The sequence below is a fragment of the Scleropages formosus genome, chromosome 12 (genome assembly GCF_900964775.1).
Source record: "Scleropages formosus chromosome 12, fSclFor1.1, whole genome shotgun sequence".
NCBI classification, from domain to species: domain Eukaryota; kingdom Metazoa; phylum Chordata; class Actinopteri; order Osteoglossiformes; family Osteoglossidae; genus Scleropages; species Scleropages formosus.
The window spans coordinates 23,188,393-23,208,873 of NC_041817.1; the positions used below are offsets into that span (position 1 = coordinate 23,188,393).

At 47.2% G+C, this 20,481-nt stretch overlaps 1 protein-coding gene across 1 annotated transcript in view; it reads left to right on the top strand.

Annotated features, from left to right (window-relative positions):
- LOC108929997 (E3 ubiquitin-protein ligase MYCBP2-like) overlaps positions 1 to 20,129 on the top strand; it is a 54,154-nt gene extending 34,025 nt beyond the window's left edge. Inside the window, 32 exon segments of the mRNA XM_018744974.2 lie at positions 792 to 889; positions 993 to 1,109; positions 1,954 to 2,094; positions 2,870 to 2,996; positions 5,047 to 6,663; positions 6,825 to 6,994; positions 7,717 to 7,961; positions 8,119 to 8,283; positions 8,403 to 8,548; positions 8,654 to 8,853; positions 8,990 to 9,139; positions 9,239 to 9,399; positions 9,806 to 9,962; positions 10,505 to 10,729; positions 11,012 to 11,077; positions 11,252 to 11,491; positions 11,964 to 12,053; positions 12,315 to 12,395; positions 12,670 to 12,936; positions 13,026 to 13,309; positions 13,539 to 13,635; positions 13,805 to 13,924; positions 14,034 to 14,135; positions 14,947 to 15,075; positions 15,237 to 15,369; positions 15,979 to 16,082; positions 16,711 to 16,899; positions 17,305 to 17,412; positions 17,780 to 17,989; positions 18,390 to 18,497; positions 18,731 to 18,896; positions 19,053 to 20,129. Coding sequence (XP_018600490.2) covers positions 792 to 889; positions 993 to 1,109; positions 1,954 to 2,094; positions 2,870 to 2,996; positions 5,047 to 6,663; positions 6,825 to 6,994; positions 7,717 to 7,961; positions 8,119 to 8,283; positions 8,403 to 8,548; positions 8,654 to 8,853; positions 8,990 to 9,139; positions 9,239 to 9,399; positions 9,806 to 9,962; positions 10,505 to 10,729; positions 11,012 to 11,077; positions 11,252 to 11,491; positions 11,964 to 12,053; positions 12,315 to 12,395; positions 12,670 to 12,936; positions 13,026 to 13,309; positions 13,539 to 13,635; positions 13,805 to 13,924; positions 14,034 to 14,135; positions 14,947 to 15,075; positions 15,237 to 15,369; positions 15,979 to 16,082; positions 16,711 to 16,899; positions 17,305 to 17,412; positions 17,780 to 17,989; positions 18,390 to 18,497; positions 18,731 to 18,896; positions 19,053 to 19,168 — 6,329 coding nt within the window. The 3' untranslated portion in view covers positions 19,169 to 20,129.
- Positions 20,130 to 20,481: the final 352 nt, after the last annotated feature.

Below are 20,481 nucleotides of genomic sequence, written 5' to 3' on the forward strand. Positions count from 1 at the left end.
TTTTCCTTATTAATATTTTCTAAAAACAAAAAATGTGTGAAATTTGAACACACAAAAAAATAACAAAGCCCTGTTATATAAAGTAGCATTCATGCATATTAATTGTTTATATAGCCGCCTGGGGGGGATGTGGTGGCGGAGTGGGTTTGGCCGGGGCCCGCTGTGTGGCGGGTCCGGGGTTTGAGTCCTGCTTGGGGTGCCTTGTGGGGGACTGGTGTCCTGTCCGGGGTATGTCCCCCTCCTACCTCAGCCTTGCGTCGTATGTTGCAGGATTAGGCTCGGGTTCGCCATGACCCCACTTGGGATGAGCGATTGTAGACATGTGTGTCCATCCGTATTTGCGATTTATGCCTTGTGTTTTTCTTTCCTTGTGTTTTATTTTCCTCATGTCCTTATAATTTATGTCATAGGATTCACAGAGTAAGAATTTCATTGTATGGTGCAACGAACTGTTTACTGTACACATGACAATAAACTCTTAAAAATGGTTTGTATAATGCAGTTTAAGGGGGTTTGTAACCTAATGACAAAGTCAACTGACTGAGGTTGTCGTAACAGGATTCAGTTGTAAGTCGTGGATCACCTGTACAACCATAAAATAAGCTGACAACCTAATGAGTGTTAGTGATTGCAGATCCTCCACACTTGTGTTAGTTTTGTTTTTGGTGTCTAGATGGTCCATATTGCTGTGCAAGGCATCTCAGTGGCTTCCAGTTGTTCATCATGGCTGGAATGTGTTGGGAGGCACGTTATAGCTGCATTCCTTCAGCGCTTGTGGTCTTGTTCTTCAGACACAGGCCTTCAGGTAGAGGTGAAGGAACCCCCTAAAGGTTCAGGTGTGCTGAGCATGCGGTCAGTCAAATCGAAGGCGGAGCCTCAGCTGAGCAAGGTGAGTGTTCATCTCCCAGATCTGGTTCTTTTCTCCCGTTTTGCGCTGACCCCTCTGTCCCAGCTCCCCTCCTGCCTTCCTTTCTTCACTGTGCTCCTCCCAGGTGTGCAGTTTTGTATCCAAGGACAGTGCAGGTCTGCGTGTGCGCAGTCACCCCTCCCTGCAGAGCGAGCAGATAGGAGTAGTGCACGTCCACGGTACAATCGAGTTCACCGATGAGGTAAAGGGGTCTCGACCAGCCATGTGACTGTTAGTGTGTGATTGTTCAAGTCGTGTAGGAAGGGTTTTCAGCTTTTTTTAAGTGTATGCTTTCAGTTTTTTGTTCAAAAAATATTTATATTCCTTTGCTTCATTACTTCTTACATATCCAAAAACTCTCGAGGCTACGGAAGATCAGAGGGATCAAAGGCTATTCCCTGGGAGTGCCCTGAAGTCATGTAGCAACTGCATGCTAAATCCCTCCCTAACCACAAATGTTTACACCTCCTCACTGTCTGTTCATCATCGCAGTTTGAATTTGTGTCCTTGAGCTCACGGACAGTTATTATCACATCTCCTATCACCCTAAACTGCTGTGAAATTGGGGGCAAATGCTTTTTTAGTGAAGGGTGTTTTTTGATTTCATAGTGCCAGTTCTAGTCCTTGCCTGTACTGTTGAGTCACATGACCTCTTGTTACATTTATTCATTTATCTGACAGTTTTCTCGAAAGCAACTTACAATGTCAAGTTATTTACAGGTATTTACCCATTTATACAGCTGGGTAACTTGTTTTTACTGGAGTAATGTAGGCTAAATACTTTGCTCGGAGGTACTACAGCTGGAGATGGGATTTGAACCCACCATTTTTAGGTGTAAAGGCAGCAACTCTAACTACTGTGCTACCAGCTGCCCATGTAGCAGCTACGCTTCAGATGGGTGCACAAACAAAATGGAAATGGGCCATTGGTACCCCTTCTCCCTCAGCCTGTGCATTTCCGAACAGGCCATTTAGTAGTCACAGCAGGTCGTGACTCCACTCTGCTTGTGCTTGTGTCCCGTTCCCATCCCCTGTCCTCTCCAAAGATCCACAACGATGATGGTGTGTGGCTCAGGCTGAGTGAAGAGACCCTGAAGATGTACGTACCCAACGTGAGTGGCTGCACTGAAGCTTGGTGCCTCTCTTATAACCAACGCCTCGGCAGGAGTCTTCTGGTCTTGGATGATGTAAGTAAAGTCGATTCCGATCATGTTGCTGGAATGTGGCAGGACAGCTATGTACCCAGACAAGACTTTGCGGAGACTGAGATGGTTTCAAACTTACATCTGAACCCACTGCCCAGGAACCACCTGCTGGGCCACTGTGTTACCCATTTTGTATGTTATAATACTGTAGTAATTTCATAATTTGAAGAGTCTATAAAAAGAGAGGGACCAGGTGGTCATATTCTTTGCTTCCTTGACTTCATTGCTTTCGCTGCTGTACGCTAACAGTAGAAGCTTCGTGCACCTCAATGCACCACACCATACTCCCCCCCCCCCCCCCCCCCCTCCAGACAGAACTTGTTTCATGGCATCAAAATCTATAACCACTGCCACTAGTTTAAAAAATGTAATGGATTTGTTTGGATGTGAATGCACATACAGTCATGCTGTTGTGGGATGTGTTCTGACTTGGTTTTTTTTATGGTGCCAATATAAAACATGGATTGGTTTAAGCATTTTGTGCACAAACTCCTGTGGTTATTAGTGTTATATTTTCAAAATTGTCAAGGATATGTGGACAATGCATTGATGTAAACTTACACAGAGGTGGGTTCTTCAATAATAATTTGTTGTAATTTTTTATTAATAAGCAGGTACAGTAGTTTCTACAAATTGCCTCTTTTTGCCCTCCTAAAGTAGACCTTGCAAATGGTCCCTGGGTCCATTTGATTGACTGCTTGAAGGTGGACATCCATACCCCACAGATGCGCAGTGAAAAACCTTGTTTGTGCCACAGATTGCCAGTGCAGAAAGGATCCAGGTGCAGGTGGATAACAGTAATTTGATGAAGTTCTGCAAGAAGGACGATGGGGAAGCCTGGTCTTTTGCCCAGAAAGGGAACCAGCATCAGTGGCATGAAGGAGGTATGCCCCATCTCCTTTTGATTTTCAGCATTTGAACAATTCAACCTGTTATTGTTACTTGTCAGTGATACTGGTTTTAGAAAGACTTGACTTGTCTGGTCATTATCCATGTGAGTGTGGACTCATAATATCTCAGGCGCTATTATTTTGCTAACATGGAGAGGTAGTGTTTACCTGGGACAGCTGATAGTGTAGTGGTTGAAGCTGCTGCCTTTGGGTCCAGAGGTTGCTGGTTCAACTTTCACCTACTGCTGTAGTACCCTTGAGCAAGACACATGTCCTGAATTGCTCCAGTAAAAAAAAAAAATCCATCCATCTTTCATCCCACTTGTCCTAATAGGGTTGCGGTAGCAGCAGGGAGAGCAGAGAGGCCCAGCCGCCCCTGTTCATGACCGTAGGTGAGGATAAGGATGTAGATCGACCGGTAAATGGAGAGCTTCGCCTTATGGCTCAGCTCCCCCTTCTCCACTACAGTCCGGTACAGCGACCGCATTACTGCTGCCGCTGCTCCCAGTCTGCGGCCGATCTCACGTTCCCTTCTCCCCTCACTCGTGAACAAGACCCCAAGATACTTGAACTCCTCCACCTGGGGCAAATTCTCTCCCCTTACCTGGAGGGAGCATATCATCCTTTTCCGTGAGAGGACCATGGATTCAGACTTTGAGGTGCTGATCCTCATCCCAACCGCTTCACACTCAGCTGCAAACCGTTCCAGTGCGTGTTGGAGGCAGCTATGTGACGGTGCCAAAAGGACAACATCATCTGCAAAAAGCAGAGACGTCACCTTCCGACTCCCACACAGAATTCCCTCCTGGCCTTGACTGCGCCTTGATATCCTGTCCATAAAAACCACAATCAGGAATGGAGACAAGGCACAACCTTGGCGGAGTCCAACACCCACACTGAACAGGCCTGACTTAATACCGAATATGCGGACACAGCTTTCGCTCCGTACGTACAGAGACCGAATGGCCCGCAGTAGTGGCCCCGGTACCCCATACTCCCTAAGCACCTCCCACAGAATTTCCCGGGGAACACGGTCAAAGGCCTTCTCCAAGTCCACAAAACACATGTAGACTGGATTAGCGAACTCCCATGCCCCTTCAATGATCTGTGAGAGGGTAAAAAACTGGTCCGCTGTTCCACGGCCAGGGCGGAATCCGCATTGTTCCTCTTCAATCTGAGGTTCAACTATTGGCTGGAGGCTGAGAAGTGCGATACCCTGATAGTTGGTACACACTCTCTGGTCCCCTTTCTTAAAAATAGGGACCACAAGCTCAGTTGGCCAGTCTAAAGGCACTGTCCCCGAGGTCCATGCAACATTGCAGAGGCATGTCAATCATGACAGCCCTGCAACATCCAGGGCCTTAAGCAGTTCCGGGCTGATCTCATCCCCCCGGTGCTTTGCCACTGTGGAGCTTACCAACTACCTCAGTGACTTTCACCAGGGAAATGGACTCTGACAGCCTGAAAGCTTCAGGCCCTAACTCCTTTAATGGAGGCATATCACTTGGGTTTAAAAAACCCCCATGAAAAATGGAAACAGAAAAACATTTACCCTGCCCGGAATAGGGTCACTGATACCTACCCCTGGAGCCAGGTCTGGGGGTAGTGTTCCTAGGCGAGTGCCTGGTGGCCGGGCAGCCCACGTAACCCGGCCGGGCTCAGCCCGAAAAGGCATCGTGGGGGGGCCATGTGGGCCCACCACCTGCAAGGTCTATCATGGGGGTCGGGTGCAATGTGTACCAGGTAGTGGGAGGGGGCGGGGTGGTGCAGAAAATTACTGTATTAATGGGTAAATAATTGTAAGTAGATTAACAGTGTAAATTGCTTTGGAAAAAAGCATCAGCTAAATGAAATGTACATCATTAGATGAGGAAATGTTTCAGATCTCATTTTAATTTTCTTTCTTCTTCGCCTGCTTCATTTGGCATTAGATTATTCTTGCATTTATGTATGGTGTTATCCAAACAAGTGTCTCAGAAAGGCATTAGTAGCCTTATCCTTTGGTAATGTGTTTCTTAATTTTATGTTACCATGTGATGTGTAGGTGACAGTGGAACATCTTCAGCAGCTCGTGTCATGTCCGTTACTGGCAACCACCGCCTTGTGAACCAGTCAGCAAAAATGGAGGCTTGCGGTAGCTGGATGTATGATCAAGACAAGACTAAGAGCAACGAGAACATGATGGCCAGAGAAGCAGTGATCTTAAAGTCCGAAACAGCCAAGCTGAGGTCTGATTCCCCAAGCCGCTCCCACTCTCCTAATCACAACACCTTCCAGGCCTTCAAAATGGATGGCCGAACATCAGACCTGAAAGAGGAGTCGCCAACTCCTGGTTTCTGGTCTTCCTCACCCAACCATAAGGGTTTCTCTGGCAAGTCTAGCCTGACCAGTGCAAGTTTCCCGTGCTACTCCTCCCCTAATGACAAAAATTTTCTCCAGGATCTCAGTCCATCTTCAAAGGTCTGCCTTGACCCACTCCGTGAAAGCTCAAAGTCCAACTTGTACAACCTGGATCCTAAGACACTGCAGAAGAAGAAGGTCTCTCCAACAGATCCCTTGCGAGGACAGTCCAGCTCACTCAAGCTAAAAATCCTGTCCAAAGATTGCAAAGAGGGAAAAAACTCAGAAAATCATGTGCCTTCATCCCACATGGTGCAAGAAAACCTTCACAGCAAGGTGGTTGAAGTCTGCACCTCAAATTCCTTGTTGAGTAACAATCAAGGGACTATTGATGAGAACACTAAGGTACTTGGTACTGAACAAGGCTTCTCTAAAGCGCACTTTAGCACTGGAAAGGCTCCAGCCAAGCAGGACCTGGAAACACGCACTTCACCGAAAGTCAATCGCAAAACCTCCAGGCACATCAAGCCCAAAAATGACAAGTCAGGTACACTTTTCAAAGGGGACAATACGCACTTACCAGAGCCTGCAAAGCAAGCGATGTCACCATCTGTTGCAGAGTGTGCTCGGGCTGTATTTGCTGCCTTCCTCTGGCATGAGGGAATTGTCCATGATGCCATGGCTTGCTCATCCTACCTGAAATTCTATCCAGAACTGACTAAGAAGCACAGTCCCACCCATAGCTCCCTCAGCAGCCAGCAGGCCACAGACAAAAAGGAGGGCAAGGCAAAGAACCGGCATTCCCTTGAGATCTCCTCGTCTCTCAACATGTTCAACATCTTGCCCCACGGACCCAATATCTCCAAGATGGGTAGCTTAAACAAGAACAAAGTACTCTCCATGCTGAAGGAGCTGCCCTTGCCAGAGAAATGCGAGGATGGTAAGATGGAATCTGCAGCCAATGAGGTGACTGGCAATTCTACAGTGAGGGGTAATTCCATTTTGCCGCTAACGCTGCAGTACCTGGTGGCCTTCTGGGAGGACATTTCCATGGCCGCCATCAAGGCGGCCACACAGAACATGATCTTCCCCAGCCCTGGATCCAGTGTTATCCTCAAGAAGAAGGAGAATGAAAAGGATGACAGGATGGCCAAGAAGGAAAAGATGAAAAAGGAGAGGGCGGAGCTGCGGCCCAGGGGGAACCTTATCGGGGAGATGGCCCAGCAAGCTGTGGGTGGCCCTGAGAAGGACACCATCTGTGAGCTGTGTGGAGAATCCCATCCATATCCAGTCACCTACCATATGAGACAGGCCCATGCTGGTGAGATATCCTCTGATATCAAGAATGTGTTCCCGTCTCGCCTTTAAAGGCCTGTTATTATAGCATTAACTTAATAGTGACAAAGACTACAATTGTTTTTTGTTGACGGTGACAGTCAACCGGTTCTAGACAGGTTCAGAATGTCCCTCTGTTGTACTCAGGTTGTGGGCGCTATGCTGGAGGTCAGGGCTACAACAGCATCGGGCACTTCTGTGGCGGCTGGGCGGGTAACTGTGGTGACGGAGGGATTGGCGGAAGCACCTGGTACCTGATCTGTGACCAATGCAGAGAGAAATATCTGAAGGAGAAGCAGACTGCTGCCAGGGAGAAGGTATGGTCCTGGCTCATATAAGTTCCCAGAAGGCTTTGTATTTTAAATATGTGACAAAATGGTTGATTTATATTCTGCGTACAACTGATTGTCTCTTTACCTCTTTCTATACCTCTTTTCTTTCAAAAGTCTTTGGTATTCTTTTATTTCAACTCCATGGAAGTACAACTGCAATGTTCATGGAGGTGCATTCCCTGTTTACAAGGGAACTATAGAATGTGGGAAATAAATGTCATGAAGACGGCGGTACAGTATATATATTGCCAGTCAAAAGTTTGAGTACACTGCAGTACTCGTTAGAACATTAATTTGAGTTCTCCTTCATTTACTTCTTTGCCAGATAGTTCTTACCAAACTTTGAACTGCATTTTGGGTTTGTCTTTCGCTGAAGAATGAAAGGCTACCCAACTAGCCGTCATCCTTAAGGAAAGGGGTACCTGTGATGTGTGCAATGACAGCCCTGTCATCAGCTAAGCAGCCCTGGACCATAAAACTGCTCCCTCCATACTGGACAGTGGAAACCACCCAGGCACAACTCATGCGCTCACCTTTTCTGTGCCTTGACAGTTAGACTCAAACATTTGACATTTTTATTCTTCGACTTCCGTTCCTCAAACATCCATTTCGAGTTTTTTTTTTTTTTAAAAAAAACGTGTGGTTTAGTGTACTTAAACTGGTACTATATATTTACATATAGTATTTGTGTACTCGCCTTCCTGCAGGTGAAACAGTCTAAGAAGAAACCCCTGGCGGTGAAGCCCCCACGGGCACTACCCACCATGGAGGCACACCAAGTGATCCGGGCCAATGCTTTGTTCCTGCTCTCGCTAAACAGTGCTGCGAAATGGAACTGTCCATACCCCCACCCCGAGCGGCCCCTCCATGCCCAGCTGGCCGGTCTTAGGGAGGACATGGCTGAGGAACGGACTGGAAAGATAGGTTGCCTCTACCTGCAGGTGTTGGCACGGTATGTTTAATTCTTACGTAGGGCATTGCATTGTACTTCAGAATTACTTTACTTCCTCAGAGGTAAACAATGTCTTTTTAGCCTCGGTGCTTGACTGTTGGTGGACGTCACATTGCGTCACTGCTCTGTGTACTCACGCCAGTCATCTGCTAGTCAGGCAGCACATGGAGACCAATGGAGCATACCAGGATGATGGCCTGTTCCCAGATGATACGCGATACCTGCGGTCCGTGCCGGTCCCATTGTCAAACCTCTCTGTCACCCCTGATGCCTGCCCTGTGTTCGATGAGCCGGAGAGCAACACAAAGTCCACGCTGCCCAGGTGGTTATTATTATTAATATTTTTAATATTCGTTAGTTTAGCTGACACTTATTTGATATCCAGCGGATGTTTCGATGTACACCTGCTGCACTGCCCCTACTCTGCAATCTGGAGTCCAGCCCCAGGATAGACACTGACACCACCAAGCGGACCGGGTTCCACAGATCCTACTCGGTGGTTGCATCAGAGTATGAGAAGCAGCACTCGGCCTCGCCAGCCGACTTTAAAGTCCTGCCCAGGCGCAGGGTCCACAGTGGAGATGCAGGTAAGCCCCCCCATGAAGACCACCTCGCATTGCCAACATGACATCATGACGCACTCGAGACTGCGTAAGTATGTCCCTACATGTAACGACACCCTCCTGCTCCAGATGTGGGTTCCTCGCTGCTCCGCCACCCCTCCCCTGAACTATCCCGCCTCATCTCCACGCGTGGCTCCATGAGCGAGGGCGGGTGCAGCTTCCAGTGGCCTGTGCTCGCCTTTGTCATCCAACACCATGACCTGGAGGGGCTGGAGGTAGCCATGAAGCACGCGCTGCGCAAGTCTGCCTGCCGGGTGTTTGCCATGGAGGTCAGGAGCCACTGGTGGCTGGGAAACTTCCATATGTCTTTAACTAGTTGTTATTCAAATTCCATACAGAAGTTCACTTGTTATTGCTTGGTAATAATGTTTCAATCCATGAAGAAACAATCTCTCTACTTGTTAGGCTTTTAACTGGCTCTTGTGCAATGTGATCCAAATGACCTCACTACATGACGTCATGTGGCACTTTGTGGCGTCCCTGACGCCCTTGCCTTGTGAGCCAGAGGAGGACGAGGAAGAGGATATGCAGGCTGCCAGGGAGAAAGCTGAACAGGTGACGTTAGGACGCTGTGACCTGACCCAAGGTTGCGGGGCAGGGATTGTATCTGTGGTAAGTGCAGTGCCTCATCCGGTTTCTATTCTTTTCCTGTAGGAGCGGGATCTCGGAGTGTGTGTTCATCCGCTCTCTGACATCGCAGTCGCCGGGGAGGCTGCCCAGCCCCTACTTCATACCTTCCACCGCCTACTTCAAACCATCTCGGACCTCATGATGTTCCTGCCCAGTGGCAGCTCCTTACAGCAAATGGCTCTGAGGTATGGTGAAGGGCAGTGGCAGTTCTCTTCTGGGGATCTGAACCTGAAACCTTCTGTATAACAGAGTTTCTGATGCAGAATTATTCCCTACTCTATAAAAACAGAATGATGTATCCAAAGCGCCAGTTGTGCGGGAGGGCCAGGAGCACACACGTGTGATCCTAAATGACCTGTGTATCTTACAGATGGATGTTTTGCTGTACTTGTTAAATTAAGTGCCAGAGCAGAAGGTAGCTGCTTAGACTCGTTGCTTCATAACCACAGGACTCAGGCTCAGAAACCTTTTCCTCCTGTAATACATTTGATCAAGGTACTTCTGAATGGATACTGTAAAAACTACCCAGCTGTATAAATGGGTAAATTACTATAAGCAGCTTAGTTACTTGGTGCCACCTCGTTGGTTCAGGTGCTGGAGTCTGAAGTTCAAGCAGTCGGACCATCAGTTCCTTCACCAGAGCAATGTCTTCCATCACATTAACAACATACTGTCCAAGTCGGACGATGGGGACAGCGAGGAGAGCTTCAGCATCAGCATGCAGTCCACCTATGAAGTCACCAATCAGGTAGAGCAGAAGGTGTCTGGTGGTAGTGTCCTAATATTATTGTCTTCAGTTCTAACTAATTCATGATTTGACACAACACTGCATCCAGATGATTCCCTGCAAGAAAACTACCTTTTAACCTCCTGAGACCCAGAGAAAAATGTTTTTCAATATACTTCTAGGATTTCTAGAAAGTTGTCCAAGCCCAATTCCTGAAACGTGGTGTAATTTAAAATCACATCACCTCCTTTGTCAGGTGCGTTAAGACACAACATTTTCACAAGTAGAGTTTTGGAGACACCCTTAAAACATGTGTCCACTGGAGTGGACAAGTATAATTGGCTGAGTCTCAAGAGACTGAGATGTATTTACAATTGAGTGCACATCTACACATCCAAGCTACAGTCAGTTTCAGACCACAGTGATGCTCTGTGCCATAATCCACTTAGGAAGTCAATTAATTAATATCCAGGATATCAGCCTCTTGCCTCGTATGTCAGGTGAGGACAAATTGAGCCGAGGGAAGGAATGGGCATCGCATTTCACTGCTGCAATCCTCCCAGGAACTGTGTATGGTCACCAGCCTGAAGGATCTGACCAGCGTGGTAGACATCAAGACCTCTAGCCGGCCGGCCATGATCGGCAGCCTGATTGACGGCTCCACCGAGACTTTCTGGGAATCCGGGGATGAGGACAAGAACAAAATTAAGAGCATCTGCATCAACTGCGTGAAGACCATCAATGCATCCATTGTGTCCATCCATGTGGACAACACCCGTGATACTGGAGTAGGTTTGACCAGCATACTTCTCATCTGTTTCCTTCCTTGTGCTCTTTAGGTTGTGAAATTTAGGGTTTATACAAGCATTATATATATGAGGGCACTATAATTAATTCAGTTACTCAAAAATATTCCTTGCTGAGCTCCCTCTGAGCTGTCCTCAGTACATTATCTAATTTTGTGTTGTATATGAAGTCATAAATAATAATCATACCCAACAATACTAACAGCACCTCCTCTAGGTATTATAATGCATAATAACCATTAGTCTTTTCTCTTCCATGTGCAGAATAAAGTCATGTCTGTCACTTTCTTACGTGGGAGGACTGTGGACGATCTGTGCAGAATAAAACAGGTACGAGGTCTTTAAAATGTCAAGATTTTATGTGTGAATAGTTATGTAAAAAGCAAGTTTACATCTCTTATGTTTACCTTGAAAGTTTCGGTTAAGTTTGTTGGTCAAGTTGCAAGGTATTTAATATGCATTGGATAAAAGGGCTAAACAAGGATGGGTTGGGTACGAATGCAGGTGGATCTGGACTCGCGACACACAGGCTGGGTTACCGGTGAGCTGCCCGTTGGGGGCGCCCGCCTCGTCAGGATCGAGCTCAAGGGTCCAGAGAACACGCTGCGGGTGCGTCAGATCAGAGTTCTGGGCTGGAAGGAGGGCGAGAGCATCAAGATCCCCGGGCAGATCTCAGCCAGCGTGGCCCAGCAGAGGAGCTGCGAGGTTGAGACCCTGCGTGTGTTCCGCCTTATTACATCACAGGTGGGTTCACGTGTCCATCAGGACTGCTGATCCTGTGATGCTCTTTTGTAGACCTTCTCATAGTATTGCTTAGCAATGAAAAGTTATGCATTTAAGAATTTATGTATGTTTATGTATAGCATATGAAGGCATGATACACAGTTTATGAAGGTGTTTTTATGCACCTTGCTGGGCTCTGCATTTGAGGTGTATTTTGCTGTTGGGTGGGTCTGGGCAGCATGATGGCACAGTGGGCAGCACTGGTGCCTCACAGCTCCTGGGCTTTGGTTTCGAACCTGGCTCAGTCCGTGTGGAGTTTGCATTCTCTCTCCATGTTTGCACTGGTCTCCTCTGGGTGCTCTGGTTTCCATGCACAGCTTTGGACGAGTAGTCCAATGAATGAAGTCAAGTAGTAAAAAAATAATGAATGAATGAATGAATGAATGGATCTGATCTGTTGAGAGGGTGCAATAAGGTCTCTTTCAAACCCTAGGTGTTTGGGAAGCTTATCTCTGGTGATGCAGAGCCCAACCTGGAACAAGGGGGGAAGAACCTGCTGTCGTCTCCAGAAGGAATGGACAAAGTCAGGCTGAGTGCCGACCCGGGAGTTTAAATTCAGTCACGTTATATTTCAGCCACTTTGACGTACAGTATGTTCGGAGTGCCGAATGTCTTTTGATTCCTGCAAGCAGTGGTCACACTGACAAAAACATATGTCAAATAGTTTGGTAACTACTGAAACCATGTTTAACCCCAGGCATTAAATGTCTGATTGTTAAATAGACGGAAATCGCCTGCTGTCTCTCGCTCACCCCCCTTTCCTGTATTTAATCGCTTCCATCAGGTGCAATCAGATGCAGACTTGAAGGAGCACATGGTGGGGATCATTTTCAGCAGGAGCAAGCTGACCAACCTGCAGAAACAGGTCTGTGCACTCTCTCCTACACACCCGAAGCAAAGGGAAAGTATGCAAACAGGTTCGTGTCACACGCGACTTCAGGTGGACATGCCCACAAGCCACGCTGTCCATACCATGGATTTCTGTGTATTTAAAAGCTTTGCGTCAATTTCAGACAACTCTGACACTCCTGTCTGCTTCCCTGTTGCACTTAGTTGTGTGAGGTGCCCTTCCCATTACTGTGTGTGTGTGTGTGTGTGTGTGTGTGTGTGTGTGTGTGTGTGTGTGTGTGTGTGTTCAGGTGTGCTCCCACATCGTCCAGGCCATCCGCACAGAGGCGGCACGTGTGCGCGAAGAGTGGGAGCATGCCATCTCCTGCAGGGAGAATGCCAACTCTCAGCCCAGCGAGGAGGACACTTCATCAGATATCTACTGCTTCGAGCTGCTTTCCATGGTCCTGGCGCTGAGCGGGTCCAACGTGGGTCGCCGCTACCTGGCGCACCAGCCCACCCTGCTGCAGGACCTCTTCTCCTTGCTGCACACCGCCTCTCCCCGGGTGCAGAGACAGGTCAGCCATGGACGTTCCCCTTGAAGGATATTGATGTAATAGCCACCTGGGGCTGTCGCCCCACTGATCTCTGCACCGACACCTTGCAGGTGACTGCCCTGCTCAGACGAGTGCTCCCCGAGGTGACACCTGCCCGCCTGGCTAACATCATCGGTGTGAAGGTCCTGCCGCCCGCTGACATCAGTGACATCATCCACTCCATGGAGAAGGGAGATTGGACCAGGACAGGCATTGCAGACCTGTTCTTGGGCTGCATTGCTAAAGCACTCACTGTGCAGATCAAGGCCAAGGGTGCTGGCATTGTGGGCGCCGCTGGCACCTCTGCCGGGAAGGGGATCACCACCGTCACCCTTCCCATGGTCTTTGGTTCCAAGTATGTTCACTGGAGAGATGGGGAAGAAGTGTTTGTAAAGCAAAAGTGTATTTTCTTTCACCTTACCAAGTCTTGGAACCATGAATAAAAGAAGATAATATCTATGTGCTTATTTTTCATTCCCATTTTCTCTCTCTCTCTCTCTCTCTCTCTCTCTCTCTCTCTCTCTCTCTCTCTCTCTCTCTCTCTCTCTCTCTCTCTCTCTCTCTCTCTTTCTTCCATTGGCCAGCTACACCCGGCAAGGGGAGAGCGACTGGTGGATGAAGGGCTCCATGCCCCCTCAGATTGCAGAGATCATCATCAAGCTGGTGAAAGACATGGCTGCTGTAAGTACTAAGCTGGACAACACAGCAGCAGGGAGTTCTGGGTAATCAGTGGTTTCCCCCATTTGGCTGAAGACAGCATGGTTAATGAAGATCGTCCACCACAGCGAGGAACAAGTTCACTTGTTGGGGACAAATGTGTGCGAGATGGATGATGGGTACTTTTGCTCAGGGTCACCTGTCAGACGGCTGGTCCCGTGTGACCAAGAACGCCATCGCCGAGACCATAATTGCCCTCACCAAGGTGGAAGAAGAGCACCGCGCCCCAGCACATTGCATTGCCACAACCAGGGTAATGCCACCCACCTGCACATATGATCGTTTCATATGTGATGCAGCATCATTGGTCTTATTTCATTTAATCTAGTACGGTGACCCCTGAACCTCTTTTGGATCCACAGCTGTGGCTGGCACTGGCATCGCTGTGCGTACTGGACCAGGACCATGTGGACCGCCTGTCCTCAGGCCACTGGAATGGCAAGGACGGGCAGCAGAAACAGATGGTACTTTAGCTTGGGCACTGACATGTCCTGCTATCAGAGAGGGTGGAATGCAGGAAAACATCATCCAGGCACATCCTTAACAAACCTAGCTGTGGCAATCGTGGGATTTCAGGTTCCGTTACATCTACAGGTGGTCCTCGATTTATGATCGTTTGACTTATGTTTTTTTCCACTTTACGATGGCGAGCTGGCGATAGACATTCAGTAGAAACTGTACTTCAGATTTTGAATTTAGATTTTTTTCTCAGGCAAGTCATATGCAGAGTTAATACTCTCTTGCGATGCTGGGCAGCGGCAGCGATCTGCATCTCCCAGTCTGTCACGCAGAGGTGTGTATTAAATGCATTTTCGACTTATGATGGATTTCGTGGAACATAACCCCATCATAAATCGGGGACCACCTGTATAAGCATTTGGAATCTCGGCAAGATGGAAGAACTGCTGAAAACTGCTCCTGTATAATGATAAAACGCCATGGATGCTGCTGAGGGCACTGCTGGAACACAGCGCTGTTACCACCATCATTCTTACCATGGTCTTTAAATTTGTTTTCTGGATTGATGGCAAAGGTGGGGATCACCGTGTATTAATAGACACTGTGTCCACAGGTTTTAATTAAAATTTGAACACCACATCAAGTTAGCTCCTATTGGATGCTTATGTTTACTAGGACAATGTTGAGCTAACGTGATGCAAAAAAGCATTTAAGGTAGATAATAAATACTGAAGGCAGGCATTGGGATGCCTTAGACCCCTTTGCCATCCATTCTACAAACAGAACGTTCACCCATGACTGTGGCCTCCCATTTAGCCCCTGTGCGATAACCATGATGATGGGGAGACCAGTGCCATCATTTTATGCAGCGTGTGTGGGAACCTGTGTACAGACTGCGATCGCTTCCTGCACCTGCACCGGCGCACCCGTTCACATCAGAGACAGGTATGACACCCCCGGGGAAATTTTGTGTTCCGTTGGTCCCTGAAGCACCTCTGAGACATACTGTGTTCTGCTGAGTGAAAAAGGAGAACCAGGTGAAGCAGTATCCCTCATGTTGTTGCTGAGTCCACACTTGGGGGCTGGGGGGGGGGGTGGTCTTAAAGGTGTTCAAGGAGGAAGAGGAGGCCATTAAGGTGGACCTTCATGAAGGCTGTGGGAGAATCAAGCTCTTCTGGCTGATGGCTCTGGCTGACTCCAAAACCATGAAGGTCATGGTCGAGTTCCGGGAACACACAGGTAATGTCCCCAGCGTTTTAAAACAATTAATTTACGTATTTTACTGACCTTTTGATTTAATCTCAATATTTCATACTACCCTAATTTGTGCAGCCAACTCCATGTGGAACCATTTATTTGTCTGCATAAGATGACTTGATTGCAGAAACCAATATTAAACCATGTGTCCTTCACCTACTTGGGGGGGGTGCAGTGGCGGGTGGGTTGGACCAGGTCCTGCTCTCCAGTGGGTCTGGGGTTCGAGTCCCGCTTGGGGTGCCTTGCGGCGGACTGGCGTCCCGTCCTGGGTGTGTCCCCTCCCTCTCCGACCTTGCGCCCTGTGTTACCGGGTAGGCTCCGGTTCCCCGCGACCCCGTATGGGACAAGCGGTTCTGAAAGTGTGTGTGTGTGTGTGTGTGTGTGTGTGTCCTTCACCTCTTACACTGTTCTCCAAAGCAATGTTAAGGTACTTGCAGTGATTCTACTCATTTATACAGCTGGGTAGTTTTTACTGTATCCATTAGGGTAAATGCATTCAATACTTTGGCAGGAGGAGAGATTCAAATCAAGCTCCTTTGAGTGGAAGGTGATGTCTAACTACTTTGCAATCTACTGCCTCTTACTTTGTAGGTAAGGTGGCGTCCAGCAGCTCAGAGGCCTGTCGATTCTGCGGCACAAGGAGCAGTGTGGAGCTGTCAGCGGTGGGGAGCGTGTGCTCTGACGCTGACTGTCAGGTACAGATCAGCATTTCTGGGCAAGCATCTTCTGAGAATGTGGCCTGTGAGGTCCTGCTGGATCTACCTATATGTTTAATGTGTTTCCAATCAATGATCAGGCTGCTCAATCAGGGATTGTTCGAACTCCTAGCGGTTCACGTATGTTTTCCACCAAAGATCTTGATTGTTTAAACCATTTGTTCAGTAAAGATATGGCAGTATAAGATGTCATATGCGTTGTTAAAAAAGGCTTACTTTTATGACTTAGATGAAGATCGCGTGACATTTTAGGAACCATTCATGCTGAAATCCAGATAATTCCAAGAGATTCGCAAACTTTTTCTCACAACTATGTATAGAGTTCTTCTGGATTGTTCTGTCCTCCATTTGTGTCCTTAGGCTGTAATGTGTTGTGATCATTGCCGCTGTGATTCAGTCCATCCATCTGGCTGCTGCTCGTCTTTTTGTTTTTTACATTCAGCTTTTCCAAGTGTCACTATATTTTTTGAAACAATAACCATCATCCTCCCATGATAATTAATAAGGTTGTTTCTTTCGGGAGACGGTGGACTCGGGTCCTTATGGATTTTGTTATATAGGTGAATGACAGTAACAGGTAAACATTCTGCATGCCTTACTCCCACAGGAATACGCCAAGCTGGCGTGCAGACGAACTCACCCGTGTGGCCACCCATGCGGCGGAGTGAAGGACGAGTTGAGCTGCCTACCCTGTTTGCATGGCTGTGACAAAAGCACCACCTGTCTGAAGCAGGACGCTGACGACATGTGCATGGTCTGCTTCACAGAGGCGCTATCAGCCGCACCTGCCATCCAGGTCGGGATTCCGTAGTAGAGAACATGTCTCCCTCATGCTTTACTGCAGATGAACGGCAATGCTGATGCTGCTGATGTTAGATCTGCCTTCTGGGATTAGGTTTACATGTCTGCTACAGAGCTCACTACTCTTTATTTACCATAGGCCCTATGGCACAGGGTCAGAATTCCTTGTTTACATGTTTTACAGTTTAAGATTTTCTTGGGCTCTATGCTTTTTGTGTCTTTTTAATGATGGTGCTGTACATAAGGTAACACCCACCCCCAACCTACAGTGAAAGGAGATACCATGAGTCTGAAATAGGCCACTTGGATGCAGCAGTAGCCAGTGAGGGCTCTTTAGACGGGTCAGGCCACAAGTACTAAGGGCCTCATGTTGATAAGCTTCTCTGTTGCCTGTCCTCAGCTGGACTGCACTCACGTGTTCCACCTGCAGTGCACACGGCGGGTTCTGGAGAACCGCTGGCCGGGGCCCAGGATAAGTTTCGGGTTCATGTCCTGTCCCATTTGCAAGGTACCCAATCCCAACCCTCGCGAATTTCCTGCTTTACACAGTCTGGACCAAATGGCTTAAAATCAAAGTAACCCTGTGCATTTATTTCTATAAATGTAACTGTTATAATAATAATGGTAATTATGATAATAGAGAGTGTGTTCCACTGATGTATGGATGATTGACCCATTGAAAGTAGCGTATCTAGCAGTGTAAGTCACCTTGGTGAATAAGGTGTGTGGGCTGATAACACTACATAGAGTTCATTGGAAGTTGCTTTGGACAAAAGCATCTGCTAAATAAATAAATGTAAATGTATCATCATCATCATCATCACCACCACCACCATTAAAAAAATAAGCTTCTAAGCATGCATTCTTTATTTCAGAATAATATGAACCATTCTGTGATACAAGATCTGCTGGAGCCCATAAAAGAGCTGTATGATGACGTGCAGAGAAAAGCTCTGATGAGACTCGAATACGAGGGTCTGCACAAAAGCGAGGCCATCACAGCTCCGGGAACACGCTTCCACAACGACCCTGCCGGCTTCGCCATGACCAGATACGCTTACTACGTCTGCTACAAGTGCAAGAAGGCACGGCAGTGTCAATGCATATATTTTTGAGGATCTGAAAAAAATGCATGTTTTTTTTGTATTCATTGACACTGTAGGATATGTAGAGCTTTGCCCCTTTTCTAAAGGTTTTTAAAGTAATAATGAATATTGAGTGGTATTTTTAAGTAGTAAATAATGAGAATGAATGCACTGAGCTGAGCGTGCAAAGGAAAAGACAAATGGTGATGGTGAAAACGCAGTGAGGGAAGCTTTTAACTATAATTCCAGTCACGACTTAATTTTAAAGGAATAGGGATGAAGGAATCATTGATACAGTTAAAGGTGGTTTAACTCCAAGAGTACCTGATAAGTTAGGCCTGCTTATAGGTAGTTCTGGTGATCTCCTGCTATTCATTGGCCCACGTGTTTGTTTTTGCAGGCTTACTTTGGCGGCGAGGCTCGCTGTGATGTTGATGCAGGACACAAGGACAACTACGATCCTCAGGAGCTGATCTGTGGAGGATGCTCGGACGTCTCGAGGGCGCAGGTCAGCGGTGGGAGCTGGGGGAAATCAGTCGATCCCATCCGACATTAGGCGGCACGAACCAATATAGAAAGCGTGCTGAGACTGCGGTGTATTCTCATGTCAAATGTGACACATTTTCTTCAGGAAGTACATTCCAGCTGTAAGATCAATTGAAAATATATTTAGCGATTTAAATGGAAAATATTTTTTGGCTCCCTTGGTGATCTGCTTGTGGCGTCTTCCCTGTCGTGTAGATGTGCACGAAACACGGCATGGACTTCCTGGAGTACAAGTGCCGCTACTGCTGCTCCGTTGCTGTGTTCTTCTGCTTTGGGACAACACATTTCTGCAACGCCTGCCACGAGGACTTCCAGAGGATAACCAGCATCCCCAAGGAGGAGCTGCCTCACTGCCCGGCAGGTAGATGCCACACGTCCCCCAGCAGTGTTCTTGTGTAGCGTCGTTCATTTCAGCATTCAGCTGTGGAGATCTGCACATCATCGCCGTGATGTGATGAGCATTATTGCTCATGCACCGATCGTGGTTTGAGTGCCATTGTTTTCCCTCTATTTTAAGGCCCCAAAGGAAAGCAACTGGAGGGGAACGAGTGCCCCCTGCACATGGTGCACCCTGCCACTGGGGAGGAGTTTGCCCTGGGCTGTGGGGTGTGTCGGAATACCCACACGTTCTGAACCCAGAGAGGTGATTCATCACTCCTGCAAACCACGGGAAGCAGGTGTTGGCACAGGTGAAGAACACCTGGGTTCTCTGCTCTCGAGAGATGCTGAAAAACAGAGCTCAGTCTGTACGGGCAGGATCCCGAAGAAATGCCAAGGTGCCGTCACGGGAGAGAAGTGAAAACCTGCAATGCGTCTACAACATCCGCAATGCGTTTGCATGGAGATGGTGTCCGTTGGACTTTCTCAGCACGCACTTCCTAATCAGAGAACTACAACTCTGCCTTAAAAGAAACCTGTTCTCAGCAACTGTGGCTCAACATGGGAGAAAAATATGAACAGGTTGTGCTGCAAAAATATAAAGACGCTGCTGATTTGTATGCAGGCTTGGTCATCAGTTACAGCTCGGCTCTCGGCTACATCACGTGTTAAAGATTTGATTCGGCGACTGAGACTAAGCATATTTGTGAGGCATTTAATGTAATTTATTCATTATTGTACTCAACAATGGTGTGCTGATATAAGTGTATAGCCCAGTTTCTTATCTGCCCTTCAGTTTTGTTTGAAGTTAAACTGGATGTACCTCCTATGTTATGGCTGTATATGACACTAAAGCCACTGTTAAATTATTGGCTAGTGAAAAAGTGCGCTCTACTATAATGTACACCAAGAATGTAGAGGAGCCCAAACATCTGCATTGTGTGAAAGTTGTGTATGACAGTGTTTTGTCATCACATTATGTGGTACAAATGGATATTGCTTAAAAATAAATAAGAATGAATTGTGAAAGCAGGGGTCATTATTGACACCTGAAATTAATCATTTGATTTTTAGGTATGATGTTTTGACAGCAAGTATTATTCAGAATCAGTGTGAAATTAAATGATTATTGAGGCTTGGTGTAACACATGGAACAGTATTGTTGAAAGTAAATGTACCGTAACATTTTCCTCAAATGGAGGTGAATTATAATAAAGCAGGCTCTGTTTCAGAAGGTGAATTTCAGTGGGTTCCCATGACTTTCTGCATAATGTTACTCACTAAAACTATTTTGCATTGCATGAATGATTTACAAGATCCACAATTGCTCTGTTTATCAAAACTTTTTTTGTCAGAAAACCATATCATTTTTTTCCTCTGCTTTCCTGTGAAGTGCATTTCAATACCCATAATGCCCTGCTCTTTTGTGAGTAACGCGATAAACTCTGATACCCACAATGCCCTGTTAAAAGCTTTCCAGTGAAGCTCATCTCAATACCCACAATTCCATATTTATTTTGCGTCTAATGACTTTGAGGGACCGAGTACTCCAATACCCACAATGCCTT